The sequence below is a fragment of the Wasmannia auropunctata genome, unplaced genomic scaffold (assembly GCF_000956235.1).
Source record: "Wasmannia auropunctata unplaced genomic scaffold, wasmannia.A_1.0 LD336090.1, whole genome shotgun sequence".
Lineage (NCBI taxonomy): Eukaryota > Metazoa > Arthropoda > Insecta > Hymenoptera > Formicidae > Wasmannia > Wasmannia auropunctata.
The window spans coordinates 2,707,798-2,721,516 of NW_012026800.1; the positions used below are offsets into that span (position 1 = coordinate 2,707,798).

General features: G+C 41.6%; 2 protein-coding genes across 3 annotated transcripts; one reads left to right on the forward strand and one right to left on the reverse strand.

Moving 5' to 3' along the window:
• Positions 1-1,696: 1,696 nt before the first annotated feature.
• LOC105447903 (sorting nexin-25-like) lies at positions 1,697-5,855 on the forward strand. Of its 2 annotated transcripts, none has more exons than XM_011686197.1 (11): positions 1,697-2,087; positions 2,299-2,609; positions 2,689-2,858; positions 2,952-3,346; positions 3,419-3,842; positions 3,972-4,276; positions 4,358-4,615; positions 4,679-4,815; positions 4,923-5,162; positions 5,339-5,621; positions 5,747-5,855. In XM_011686197.1, the coding sequence occupies exons 1-11, from the start codon at positions 1,851-1,853 to the stop codon at positions 5,828-5,830; spliced, it is 2,844 nt and encodes a 947-aa protein (XP_011684499.1). In that variant the 5' UTR covers positions 1,697-1,850; the 3' UTR covers positions 5,831-5,855. The 2 variants fall into 2 exon arrangements, with proteins under 2 accessions (XP_011684499.1, XP_011684500.1); XM_011686198.1 differs by having other exon boundaries at positions 2,302-2,609.
• A 793-nt stretch (positions 5,856-6,648) lies between these two features.
• On the reverse strand, positions 6,649-13,345 carry LOC105448068 (dnaJ homolog subfamily C member 16). Its single transcript, XM_011686431.1, has 12 exons — positions 13,125-13,345; positions 12,952-13,018; positions 12,549-12,742; positions 12,186-12,466; positions 11,893-12,083; positions 11,467-11,801; positions 10,894-11,197; positions 10,657-10,805; positions 10,138-10,362; positions 9,768-9,984; positions 9,575-9,682; positions 6,649-9,276 (listed from the first exon to the last, which is right to left on the reverse strand). The coding sequence occupies exons 1-12, from the start codon at positions 13,343-13,345 to the stop codon at positions 9,151-9,153; spliced, it is 2,418 nt and encodes an 805-aa protein (XP_011684733.1). The 3' UTR covers positions 6,649-9,150.
• Between the last annotated feature and the right edge of the window lie 374 nt (positions 13,346-13,719).

A 13,719-nucleotide genomic window follows, 5' to 3' on the forward strand; every position in this document is an offset into this window, starting at 1 on the left:
AATAAAAAAGGAAATAATTATTTATTCACGTTCGGCGCGAAGGCCAACAAGTTTTCATCCGCGGCGTCAATCGGTCGCGTTAACTGGAGCACGATTTTAATGCTCGCGCCGTTTCCAAGGTAGACATAATTACACGCGCACTCGGCTGCAGTCACCGAATTGACGATCTCCTTATCTTCGGCGCGCGATTATTGCGAAAAGCGGCCTGTCACAACTAGGCCGCGTTGTGACGCGACGCAAGGTCGATTTCGTCAGCCCCCCCCTCCTTGTCCTCGCGGAAGAAATTGGGTGGAAAAAAAAAAGAGATGAGTCGAGCCATCACCGTTCCGCGATGACGCGTTCGATCGCTTTTTATCGCGCGCCGACGATTTATCGCTCGCTCTCGGCCGACTTATCGCTCCGCGCAGCTCGTCCGCGATTGCGCGAATCCACGGATTATTGAGCAACGTGAAAATCCGCGCGACGAGAAATATATATATTCGACTCGCGCGTCGATCGAGTCTTGTTTTTCCCTGGACTTTTTCACATCGCGTCCACGATATCTACGAAAAAAATCGTCGGACAATTAGACGCGTTGATAAGACACTCTAATTAATATTTCAAGGAGCTTATAATTCTCGAACTTTTTGTTGCGATAAAAAAAAAATATATATAAGTCAGTCGTATAAGATTGTCGATAAAAAATTTGTTATCAAATACGAGACTAAAGATATCTAGATATATATCATTTAATAAATTTAATTTTCGTATTTTTTTGTCTCTATAATACTTTTTTTCAACTGCATTTAATTAATTTAGCGCTTCGAGCTGGAATTTCGTAAAAAAATAATCAAATTTTCACGAAGAATTACAGCCATCCGCAGCGTTAATGAGAGTTTAATTAGTAATGAATTTAACCTGTGGGATTGTGTCCCAATTAAACAAAATTTCTAATTTGTAATTATTATATATCTTATAATCTTTTTTTCTACATCATATTGACTACGAAAAATAAGTCTTAAATTATACTAATTACTATATAATTAAAATATAATTAATATAATAAAATATAAATAGATATCACTATAGATATGTGATGATGTGCAACGTACGGGGGTGACCATGGTTTTCTCTCTCTCTAATAAGAGCGGCGCGACGACGGTGCTTATATCAGCGGACGTATACATACCCATCAATGACGCTTTTCAATCTCGCCGCACTGATAATACCAAAACAATACCGAGAGCCTCGCCATTTTTAAATGTCCAGATTCTCGCACTTTGCGCTTCCTGTTGTCGCCGAGGCTACGCCATCTCGCGGCGAGACCGAGAAGCCACTTGACTGTCTCCTTTGAGTGTCGTGATAAGGAAGAGACTTCGATTAATTGAATCGGCATTTATTAGCTCATCAAGTTATATATTTGATTTCAATTTGCTTATTTACACATATAAATAAGCTAATTGAAATCAAATATATAACTTAATGAGCTAATAAATGCCGATTAAATTAGCTCATCAAGTTATATATTTGATTTCAATTTGCTTATTCATACATATAAATAAGTTAATTGAAATCAAATATAAAACTTGATGAGCTAATAAATGCATGCCAATTAAATTAATCGAAGTCTCTTCCTTATCACGACACTCAAAGGAGACAGTCAAGTGGCTTCTCGGTCTCGCCGCGAGATGACGCAGCCTCGGCGCCGAGAGAAGCGCAAAGTGCGAGAAGCTGGGCATTTAAAAATGGCGAGGCTCTCGGTATTGTTTTGGTATTATCAGTGCGGCGAGATTAAAAAGCGTCATTGGGTGCGTATACGTCCGATGATATAAGCACCGTCGTCTCGCCGCTCTTATTAGAGAGAGAAAACCATGGTCACCCCCGTTGTCGTTTGCGTCACGTCGCTGGCCGTCGTGAGCCTGGGAATTATCATGGACTGGACCTGCATCCAGTGTTGTAGCCTCTACATCGTTTTGACTTGCTCCTGCCTGCTCGTCGGCCCGTTAATCATGATACTGATCAACATAGCCCTGTCGCCCAAGCACCAGACCGGCTCCGGCACTGTCAGAACCGTCGCGGAAGTGGACGCCTTCCATAACATGTTGATGGTACGCGAAGGCGAAGGCACAATCTCAGCAAACACAGGATTATAATACTGCAACATTGTAACATTCCAGCTATATTGCAGAAATATCACATTGTTGCTGCAGTACTGTAGCTATCTTATAGATTATATTACAGTATAATCCGCGTTTGCTGGGGATTCGTCTGTGGACACGCTAATTCTTATCATTGCCCACTCATGGCTTGGCCTTTCAGAAGGGATACGAGCCCAAGTCGGCCAGCGCCAGGAAGCACACGCGCTATCCTGTCGTCTTCACCCGTCTGGTGGACGGCGCCCTGCAGAATCTCCTGGATTTGATCTTCCGGGACTTTGTCGGCTTCTGGCTGAACGACCTGGCCTTCGGCTCGGAGCAGCTGATAGACAGCATGAAGCAGGACGTGTGGGGCGCGATACAGAGCCTGCACGATCGCCTGTCGCGTGTCGACCACACCAAATTGGTGGTCTGCAATATAGTGAACAAGCTCACCTTTCACTTCGAGAAGATCAGGATAGCTCAGGCGGCCTCGTAAGCGTGTCCCTTTTCGTTGGTGTGTTCGAGGAGGAGCGAAGTCGAGAAGCAAGCTGATTCGTTTGTACGCATTTAGGTCGGAGGGGGAGGACCCTGTGTTCATTTTGTCGGCGCATCTGATGTCGCCCGTCGCCGAGTTGGAATACTTGAGGAAGATCAGCGAACTTTACATCCTATTTTTATTACCACGCAGTTACTCGCTTTCTCCAGTAAAGTACCTTTTAAGAGAGGTTCTCACGTGCAAGAGTAAGCATTGTGATCATTCTTTGAAAAGTATAAATGATTTATTTATTTCTCTCTCATTTACTTATATCTACATACATTTTTTCTTTCCTTCAGTCCTAAAACCGGCAATAGATTTAATCACGGATCCCGATTATATCAACCAGAAGATCCTGACGTACATCGACCAGCAGCAGCTCGCCGAGGCGATGCACAGGAAAACGTACGAATACGCGGAGTCGTTCGAGGACTTTATCCGCATGGTCAAGAGCACCAGGGATCTGGAGGTTCTCAAACATATCAGATACAATATCGTTACCGAGATCATGCAAGCCACCACGGTGCAAAACGTGAAGCGAGCACAAGGTTTGGATCCCGAGAATAACGCGCTCGGCAACTCCGACGCCATTCGAGCGAGAAAATTAAAGAGGTACATCAGCCAGCTGACGTACGCCAAGAACACGTGCGAGTGCCACATGCAGACGTTGGGATGGGATGGATATCCTCGTCAGGTTGAAAACCTTGGCACGATTTAACGGTAACGAGACAATTTTTGAGCATTGTGATAATGATATCTTTTCTAGGATACGGAGATCTGCGACGCTGCGGAGATCGCGGAAGGCAGGATACTTCCGCTGCAAGCGATCCTGGATAACGTAATCGGCCGGCGGTATTTGTCCCAGTTTCTGGAACAGGTCGCCAGTCAAGGACTGATCGGTTACTGGGCGGCGGTGCAGGAATTACGCGCCGCCGAACGGTCCAACTGGCATCAATTGGGAGCCGAGATCTTTTACACCTACATCCGTTCACCCACCGCCGAGATCAAGGTGGATAAGAACGTACGAAAGCGGATGGAGGCCTTTTTGTTGGGCGACACGGGACCAAGTGTGTTTTACGAGGTCCAAGACGGCGTTGTCAAGACGCTGCAGGAAAAGTATTATCCGTCGTTTCTCGTTAGCGAGCAGTATAAAACCATGCAGGAGGCACTACTTAATGAGAGAGCAGAAGGTCAGTGTATTTTACATTATATATTAGATTGTGTTTTAATTAGTAAAAATTTATTTTAACTGGGTAATTTAGAAACGTGATTTTATATATTACAAATAATGTATTTATAAACTTTTGCCGTGTTTCCAGGTTTGGTTGAGGACCGCGAGATCGTCGACGGCACACTGTCAGAGTCGTCGACTTTGCTCGTTGGCGAACGATCGAATTACGCTCGTAGCAAGCTGGATCAGCTGCACGAAAAATTAAACAACAAAATGCAAGCTCTGCAGGCGCTCAAATCCTCGCTCAAGCCCGAGAGCAAGGTACTTAGCATACTGGCGAAAGAGGTAGAATGGCTGCAAGGTGAAAAGCGACAGTTGGAGGCGCATTTAAATCACACGGAAATGTGGGCCGAACATCTGGGTCGTTGGCGAGCCGACGTGCAGAGTGCGGAGGTAATTTTAATATGGACTTTTTCTGTATACATCACTGTATATCTATGGAAAGATTTTTTATACGATTCTCGTATCGAATAGATGCCCGATAACGGGGATCCTCCGCAATTCGTACTGGTCGTCCATATGGCAGAGGATGAAGACAATGACGAGAGCATCTCCAGCGGATGGGTGGTGCTGAGGAAACTGCAGGACTTCCAAGATCTCCATAGGAAATTACGGCAATTGTGCTCTAACGTTAAGAGCCTGGACTTACCCTCGCAGCCGTTGAAATTCTTCGGGAAATCCGACAAGAGCACCCTCGACAAAGCCAAGATGCAGATACAAAAATATTTGAATGTATGTGAATCTGGATTGCTTTATCAATGCTGTTTCTCTTACTTTACCTATTAATTCTTACAGTTTATCTTGGAGGACGAGAGACTTAATCAAAGCGAGGCGTTGTACACCTTTCTCAGCCCAAGCTCGGAGCATCTTAAAGCCGTGGTGGCACCGTCTCCCAAGAAATCTCGCTTCTCCTTGTCCACGTTATTCAAAACGTACGTCTCACCAATTTCATTGCATGATCATTAATAATATTTACATATTATTTATTATTAGATTAAATTAATAATAATCTTCTTTTTCACTCTGTAAAAATTCACAGATCCGTCGGTAGCACCGAGCCACGCGACAAGGAAGACGAAGAGGATTATTCGTTGCTGCTGGACGACAGCGAGACGGGCCGTACCGGCACGGACAACTATCTGAACGCCAGCAAAGACGCGATCGCGGAGCCGTTGTACACGCTCCTCGGGGAAGTTTTCGATCTAAGAGGCGTATTTCGTTGGCTCAGACGGTCTCTGATCACCTTCGTACAGATTACTTACGGGCGTACCATAAACAGGTGAGACATTGCGTACACAAAACTTTATTTGCCTCATGTAAGACTTTTTTAACACTCTCCATTTTTAGATACATTATTTCGTACAAATAACTAATTTTGTAATTTCCTAATGTTTCGTGGTTTAGTTATAAGATATTTTTCGAGATACGCGCGTTAACATGTTCATTGGTTTGCAGACAAATCAGAGATACCGTTGCGTGGGTGTTCTCCGAGCCGATGCTCCATTATTACATACAGCTGTTCACGAGATCGTGGTGGCCGAACGGGCAGCTCGTGTCCGAGACCGTTCTTCGCACCGACGAGGAGAAGTTGAAGACGCGCGGCGAGGCGCGCAGGCAATTTCTCAACAATGTACCTGAAGTATTGACGAATCTAGTGGGGGCGCAGAGCGCTCAGCGTGGCGCGATTAAGGTTTTCGATTCCCTGCAAAACGTGAATCTGAACAAGCAGCTGTTTTACGTAAGTATCGAGCTTGCTTTGTAACCGTCGCTTCGTCTCGTCGTCGAAGCGCATGCGGTGTGTATGTATATCGATCTCTTTGCACATTTCTTTCACTGTGATTCCTCTTTTTTTTTTTATTACAGGATATATTTGAAGTATTGATGTACGAAGTATTTCCAGAACTGCAGCGTAAGAAACAGCATAAACAATGTTCCTTAACGAAATAAAGTGATCAATGTGATATACAATGAATACGCAATCCCCGTTTTCGCTCACCCCCTCCTCCTTATTTTTATGCGGATCTTATTCTATGTAATTTCCGAACGCAGCAAAATATACTTATAACTTTAGAAATAAATCGGGCGATCGAGTATACCGGCCAACATTGAGAAAGATACGTACATATACATACGTACATACTTCTATCTGCGGATAACGTACGATAAACTACACGCTTTATTAACAAACATTCCTAGATACGTTATTTCTTTATCGGTGCTTTTGCGAGAGATAACAAATGTATATATCGCAGTGCACATCTCGCAAAATCAGCTCGACAGTTCGCTGTATCACATAATGCTTACGAGAAACGAGCAATAACTTAAAGCACTTTATAGTTACCGCAAAATTGATATGAATATACCGCCGCGTTTAAAAACGCTATTAAAAGTCTAATCAAATGTGTAATAATATTCGTGTAATATGATAATTGGCTGAAGATTAGAGTACCAGCAAGATTAACGCTATCAAGGATAGAAATGTTAACTCCGCTGTGTTCACATCGTGCCGAATTCGGAAGAAAAAGTTGTGACGCGACAATAAAACGTACGATGTACCTTCAGTATGCCTATAGTCTATACGATGTACCTTCAATCGTATCGCGCTCTCGGTTATCAAATCGATAAACACAAAGCACATTTTGACTCTGTGAATCTTTTAACACGGCAGGCGAATCGTGTCTGCATTTGCTAACAGAACGAGAGAACAATAATTAAACAGAGAATTACTTGTCGGGTGCCTAGGAAGAATTATAATTGTAATTTAATATTTGTCTCATCAAATTTTTATCTTCATATATAAGGATATAAAGTATAAACAATTGAGCGCACATAATTTGCAGCTTCAACAGCGTTACAATGTATCTCATTTCTCTATAGTACAACGTTTAATATATTATCTAATAGCTTCTTGATAATAAGGAAATATTGTATGTATATGTAAATAAGTACCTACATCTGTCGCTTTGCAAAAAAAAAAACCGATTACATATTCGAAAGGGAAGTAAACATCTCTTTAGAAGTTCGCTAAAATACTTTGGCGGATAAATCGGATAAATGTAATACTTAAATAATATAATACGTATATATATATACATATACATTATCTATAAACAATACGTACATATGTATTATTTAGAGAATAATACAACTAACAAGAGAGCCGGTGTGGAAAAGTAGAGCGAGCGAAAATAAAATGTAATGGACGTATATAAATCTTGATAAGGGCAATTATATCTCTTTTATATAAGACCTTTATCATGCTAACATTTGGGTTTTGCGCTTACGAATTATATCGATTTTACGGTAACTACATATCGATAAAGCATAAATTCTGCAGGTAGAGATATGTGCTACTGTGACCATTCGGATTCGAGAAATACGCTCGTACGATATATGGCGATTACCGTTAAACTCAGGGCGAACCAAGCGACAGAGTATACGCATTTAGGTAGATGAACATATCAATACGCATTCTTACTCCTCTTTTTTTTTTACGAGACACTAAAAATAGCGATCGTTACAATATCGTAAGGAGTTAACGTATTCGAACGCAACGAGAATCGCAATCGATTGCGATTTCGCAGTCATTAGAGGAAATATAAATGATCTATATTCGCTTGTACTGTGCAATACTGCTAACCTTTTTTGGTAACGTGTTGACTAGATACAAGTAATTTCGAGGAATAGAAAGAGCATCCCGAGTAATATAGGAACGGATGAAGTAGTAGTATATAGAAAACTTGATCTATATCCAGAGAAATCTCGATCCACCGGCTCGGTGAAAATCTTTCTCTTTCTCCTTCTAGCTGCGCTACATAACTCTCATTTTTATAATGTACTTTCTTTTAACAATACTTAAAGACCAATCTAAAAATGTTAAAATGCAGGAAACTGTAAATATGTTTATAAACGGTACTTAGCATAAGTAATGAATATGTTTTGTCTTTATACAGGGTCTTGTGTCTGTGTCCATTCGAATCACAGTATAATCCCGATGGCAATAATATTCTTGTTGACTAGGCGATAACCTTGTTTATCACTTTTACCGAGGTATAGAGGAGACTGTGATACCTACTGATTTCTTTTGATATATCCTTTTTTTGATTTTTTTTCGATTATTTAACCTTTCTTTTTTCGTTAATTGTAAATATTCAATATTTGCAGAAATTAAGAAAAAATTTGCAGAAAACATCGTGTCTCCTTTTAATGATCATCCATCTTTGCGCGGAATTTATGTCCATAAGGTCCTCCTTGTTTGCTTCAAGAAACGTTCGTCCGGGAGTTCCAATGTTCCAGTACGTTTGCGCGGATATCTAAAGCTCGACGGGCATTTGAGAATATCTTCTTAAAAGTACAGCGATTTTTTAAGCAGATTGTTCGGAGATAATCTCAAGCAATCTTTCAAAAATAATCTTGAAATTTCATTTTCGTGTCTCTTCAGAAATCGTTCTTTCGTAATTTCATCCGCCGCCCGACAATTGTCCCATTGTGACGGATAAATTATATTGTTTTGTTTCACGAATTTGTAAATTAGACGTGGAAGATATTCTTTGAAGCATGCTAAGCAAACACAGTGGTCTTGACGACATATTTTCACGTATAGTAGAAATGCTAGCTCGTCGAAAAACGATAGACATTTATTTCTGCCTTTAACAACTTTTCCCTTAGTAAGAATAGTATGAAAAAACATAGACAGATAATCTATATCAAGTCCGTAGGCTGTTGCAGCAGTATCTAAACCATATCCCATTTCTAAAATATCCGTAATTGCTATTTCGTATCTATTTAATCTAACACAGTTTTCGTTTTCTACGTTTTCGAACTGCATTACGATAACCTACGGAAAAAGAAGAACGGGATACAAAAAGTCTCATGTATCTAAAGATACATGAAAAATAAAGTTTTATAAATATACTAACAGCTAAAATAAAAATCTCAATGTATTTGAACGTTTTGGTGTACAAATTTTTTAAAAGAAATTAGAAGAAAGCGTCCTTAAAAAATCAGAAGATGTATATCTGATAAAAGAAATACTTACGAAATAGCCCCGGTAAGAATTGTTTCTGGATGAAAATTAAATGAGTACAAAATATGTACTTAGTCAGGCTGTAAACAAGTGATGACTGAAGCAATATCGTCGAGCAACCAAACTTAAGGCTTCCGTTTGTGTTGGGAAGGTAAACAACGTGTTCCAAAATAATATGTCCCTAGGCGTCATAGTCTCCTCTACAAGTGTAGAAAAAAAAAACGTATTTCTCCTCTCCTTTTTACTTGGCAGTGAACTCGGGCCAATAGTTTATATAATAACGTTGCGTTAATCCTTCGAACAATCTGTCGAGCCACATGGGTAATCCGTCTAGAAGGTTCTCTTGATATAAAATGTTATTTCCACCCTGCAAGAAACGTGATCGTTAAAAAGAGAATTGCGACACGATGTTTTCTGCAAACTTTTACTTAATTTTGCAAATTTTGAATATTTACTATTATATTTATTACTTATAATATTTATATTCACTATCATATTTATTACTTATAATATTTATATTCACTATCATATTTATTACTTATAATATTTATTATTTAAAAAAAAAAATTAAATAATCGAAAAAGTCAAAAAAAGATATATCAAAATTATTGTCAACATTACAGTTAAAAAATTAAGAACATTGTTAATCGCGTGTCGTTGCGTACCTCGTCTTGAGACAGCTCGGATTCATTGGAACTGTCAAAACCGATAAAAGCGCCCGCTTCCGGATCCTCGGATCTCTGGGCGAGTTGCTTGGTCATCTTTTCTATACGCTATAATATGTAATACGATGATTAATTCAATTTCCAGATGAGCAGATAACGTGGCTTTAGCTTCAAGGTATATTCGGACACGCACCTTAGATCTTAGTTTACCCTTAGAATGCTCCGGATGTTTGGCATGGTACATGCAGAAATACTTTCGATGTCCGTTTAAGGACAGGACCGTGCCGACGCAGTTCTTGGCATTTATGTTTAATTCCTTCTGCTCGGGTAAAGTGAGAGATAACAGTTTCTTGTACCAATCAAGACCCCTTTCTAATGACATATGTGCGAACATAAGCGTTTTATTCTTTCTGAAGAATGAAAAATGATTTACGGTGACACTCCCTTTCCGTGCTTTGTCATATGTTAACATCGTTAATTCCGATATATAAAATTTCATTATAATTATTATTACATGACAGACGTGCTGCCTGAAATAGGAAATGCTAACGAACGGAGCGTACCTGTAAGGCCACACAGCTTTGTGAAAAGCTGGCAATAACTTTAATCGGCTTTGGGCGTCGATCAGCAGAATGATGGTCCGACAGCCTGGTTTCAAAAGCCGAACTAATCCGTTGAATTTCTCCGCGCGTAATTCGTGCAATCGTAGCTGCGGCTGCGATGGGAGCGGCTTGCCGTTGTCCTTGCACTGAACACGGTCGGCCTGGACACTTGCTTCTTCTAGCTTACTGGAAATAAAAATACATAAATTCATATATATAAACATATATAACATTTATATTCAATAAACTGATATAATACGCAAGATATTATTTCCCCGCAATATATCAATTTAACGTACAAAATTAACAATATATGCTCTAAAGCATTATTAATTATGTTCGTTAAATTGATATGTTGTGAAGAAATAGGATCGATGATTTGGATACAATTTTTTTTCGGAAGTTATATTAGATAAACTTAAAATTCTTAGCAGTATTGAAATAAAAAAATTAGAAATGTAACACTTTAATTCCACTTACGCTAGGTACGACATTCCATATCCCGCGAGTCCTATCAGCATGAGGGTCACCAGTACCGATATCAAAGGTAAAATTTGCTCTTTCGTAAGATTATCCGATATATAGTCTACTGCTAATAATGCCCTTCCTATCAATCTGTCTACAGTACCCTGGAAAAGTATATTAAAGTGTTAATATATGGTGTACTAATAAATTTGTTGGATCAGGAAGAATATTATGATTACTGCGGACGCATACCTGTGCATGTTCATCCGCCAATTCCCCTACGACAGCAGCGTATGGTAAAGCTTCGGTGGCGCGTAACAGCCTCTGTATAGTTTTCTCCAAATGTCTACGCGTCTCGTTCCATATACGATCATCCTGAACGGCCTCGACCCAACCGTGAGGGAGCCATTCGTACTTCAAGTGATTCGCATCTCGTCTCCATATGATGACGATATGTAACAAAGGCTCCAGCGGACTGCCTTCACCGGCTGATAGTGCTGATACAAATTCAGGTTGCGTATCTTTGAATACGTATGCATATCTGACACGTTCCGTGCTGCAAGTATTATTAAATAAAATTTTGAGACAAATATATATAGTATGTAGAAATTAATATCGTATATATCTCTGATACATTTAAAGACATTAAGCTTCTATTAAATTCGACGAATCTCTATTGAATCTCTATTAAAATCGACGAATCTATCTTGAATCTCTATTAAAAACTATATTATATTTTAACTAGATAAATCTATCTATCAATATTTTATGATCGTATATATAAAAAAATATGTATTAAAAATTTCTTTAGGAGATAAACATTACCTATAAGATGACTCCAATGCCGCTTGTCTAAACTTGTGCCTAGCCATGTCGTGCAGAGGACTACTCTGCTGCGATATCAGAACGGCGCACAATCGCTTCTGCGGCTTCAGCCATTCAGGCGGGCATATAGAGTCCAACATGGCTTGATTTGAAAGCCTCGGTAATACGAGGAATTTATTGTTGGTGATAACATTATGCATGGTCTCGCTGGAAATGTCCTTCATACTGACAGACGCCATTGGTTTCTCAGAATTCTCGTTAAAGAGCAGTAAAGTGTCTAATTCGCCTGAGATTTTGTATTTCGACGTTATGTTCTCAGTCTCCGGTATGCCGATCTATTAAAAAAAAAAAAAGAATAAAAATGATAATTAAGAAGTAATTTGAGTTAGATTGTATATCACTGATTGAATATCAGAAAATGCTTACCTGGACAAAGCCGAAGGCTACTCGATCTCTATAGTGAAAAGACGTAAGCAAATATCGCAAGCGAATAAAGTCTCTCTTCTCAAATATCAAAGCGCGTATTCGATTATCCGTCCAGCCCGATAAGAAATTTTCAACGTTACTATTACTAATAGTACTTATTAATTTATATGGTAGCCTACTTCGTACAAATTCTGCAAATAGATTTATATTAGTTCACAATCTTTCGAGAGTTCTTAAAACAAGACAGCGAGAGAGAACGAGGCAAAGTAATTTTAAAAGTAGCAAACACGTACCAACAATTTTCTGAATGCTGAACAGAGATTCCTTGTAGACGCTAGTGCGCCCATCCACGACAATCACGAGACACGGAAGAGAGTGGATGCCGAGCCGTCTCGCCAGAGTGGACTCCTTCTTGGCGTGCGCCGTGGCCAGGCCGAGTCCCAGAGGTTCCAGCTCGTCGATCAGTCGTCGCCAGGTAGGCTCCACTTGCAGACACATGAAGCACCAGTCGGAGTAGAATAGGATCAAGTACGGCATACGGTAAGTCTTGGGCACTATTACGTTTTCGAACCCTCTGCAATTTGTACGAGGCATTTGAATGCGACATCCCTGCAGCGACAGGACGCTGGTCGCGCGCGAGAGGTATACACCATTACCGATATGTGATGCTCATTTTGTGGAACAACGTGATGTCTCTGCTTTGATAGTGGAATTTAAAATTATCGGTAAACAAGTCCTCGAGTGGATCGTGAACGTTGAAGTGACTATTGTCCCTCCTTTGCCTGGGTATACTCTCCTCCGTAATTCCATGATTATCAAACCTTCTCCTTCTCTCCGGATCTGTTAAAAGCTGAGCAATTCGATGCGACAAGTTAATAAAAGAGTAATCTCCCCTCGTTGCTGCGCCCCGTCTCGCGTATCGTTTCAAGTGCTATGCGCGCTTTCCATTTGGCGACACAAGTGTCATTCTGTCCTTGTTGTCACTGGATGTTGAAAAAGGCAGGAACGACGCTTGTGTCGACTTGTGTCGCTGAATGGAAAGCACCCTGTACAACTTACCTCGTAAGCTTTTGTTATCTCTACAAATTTGTCCTCAGCCATTGGATGATCAGTTTTGTCCGGATGCCTGAAAGAAAATCGCACGTTTGTACGTTTCGCGCTTACGGGAGGAGCAGCATACAGCACGTTTCCATATCCCGCAGCGGAGAGTCCACGTTACGCGCGCCACTCACCATTCCTTGGCGAGGTGCTTGTACGCCTTCCGGATGTCCTGCACCGTCGCGCGCTTCGACACGCCCAGTATCTTGTACGGGTCGCCCAGGGACTCGCCGGCGACCGGCGACGGTCCCTGCAGCTGGAGGACCGCGAGGAGGTACAGCAGCAGGAGCGCGTGTCTCGCCAACCGAGCGACCCCGGCGACGTGGTCGCCGCGTGCCCGTCGCTCGCCCGTCATCGAGAACCCGTCGATCGGCAGCATGTCGTCGTCCGCGACGCGGCGGAACCCCCGGGGGATCTCTCACTCGCGCGCGTGTGTCTCGCACGCGAGCTGCCCGCGGGCCGCGGCGGTGTGACGTTACCCCGTAACCCGTTCACTCACGCCTGTCGCTCGCGCACTCGTCGCGCTCGGGACATACTTCTCGCGCGTCTCAGATCGTCGATCCTGTCCCCGTCCTGCGCCACGCGTGCCGGATATCGTCCGTGACACCCGCGATGATCGGTACCGGGGTGTTGGGATCGCGCCTCCACCTCACATCAACACTCACCCCGAGCTGCGGCCCGCCACCATGTTGCGCCCCGGAGCGGACGACGAGGCATCCACAGTGGGCG

Coding starts and splice junctions, on each gene's coding strand:
- LOC105447903 (XM_011686197.1), top strand. CDS start 1,851: ATGGTCACCCCCGTTGTCGTTTGCGTCACGTCGCTGGCCGTCGTGAGC. Junction 2,610..2,688: donor AGGATAGCTCAGGCGGCCTC/GTAAGCGTGTCC, acceptor GTACGCATTTAG/GTCGGAGGGGGAGGACCCTG. Junction 3,843..3,971: donor ACTTAATGAGAGAGCAGAAG/GTCAGTGTATTT, acceptor CCGTGTTTCCAG/GTTTGGTTGAGGACCGCGAG.
- LOC105448068 (XM_011686431.1), bottom strand. CDS start 13,345: ATGACGGGCGAGCGACGGGCACGCGGCGACCACGTCGCCGGGGTCGCT. Junction 10,806..10,893: donor TGGCGGATGAACATGCACAG/GTATGCGTCCGC, acceptor ATACTTTTCCAG/GGTACTGTAGACAGATTGAT. Junction 10,363..10,656: donor TATGGAATGTCGTACCTAGC/GTAAGTGGAATT, acceptor TTTTATTTCCAG/TAAGCTAGAAGAAGCAAGTG.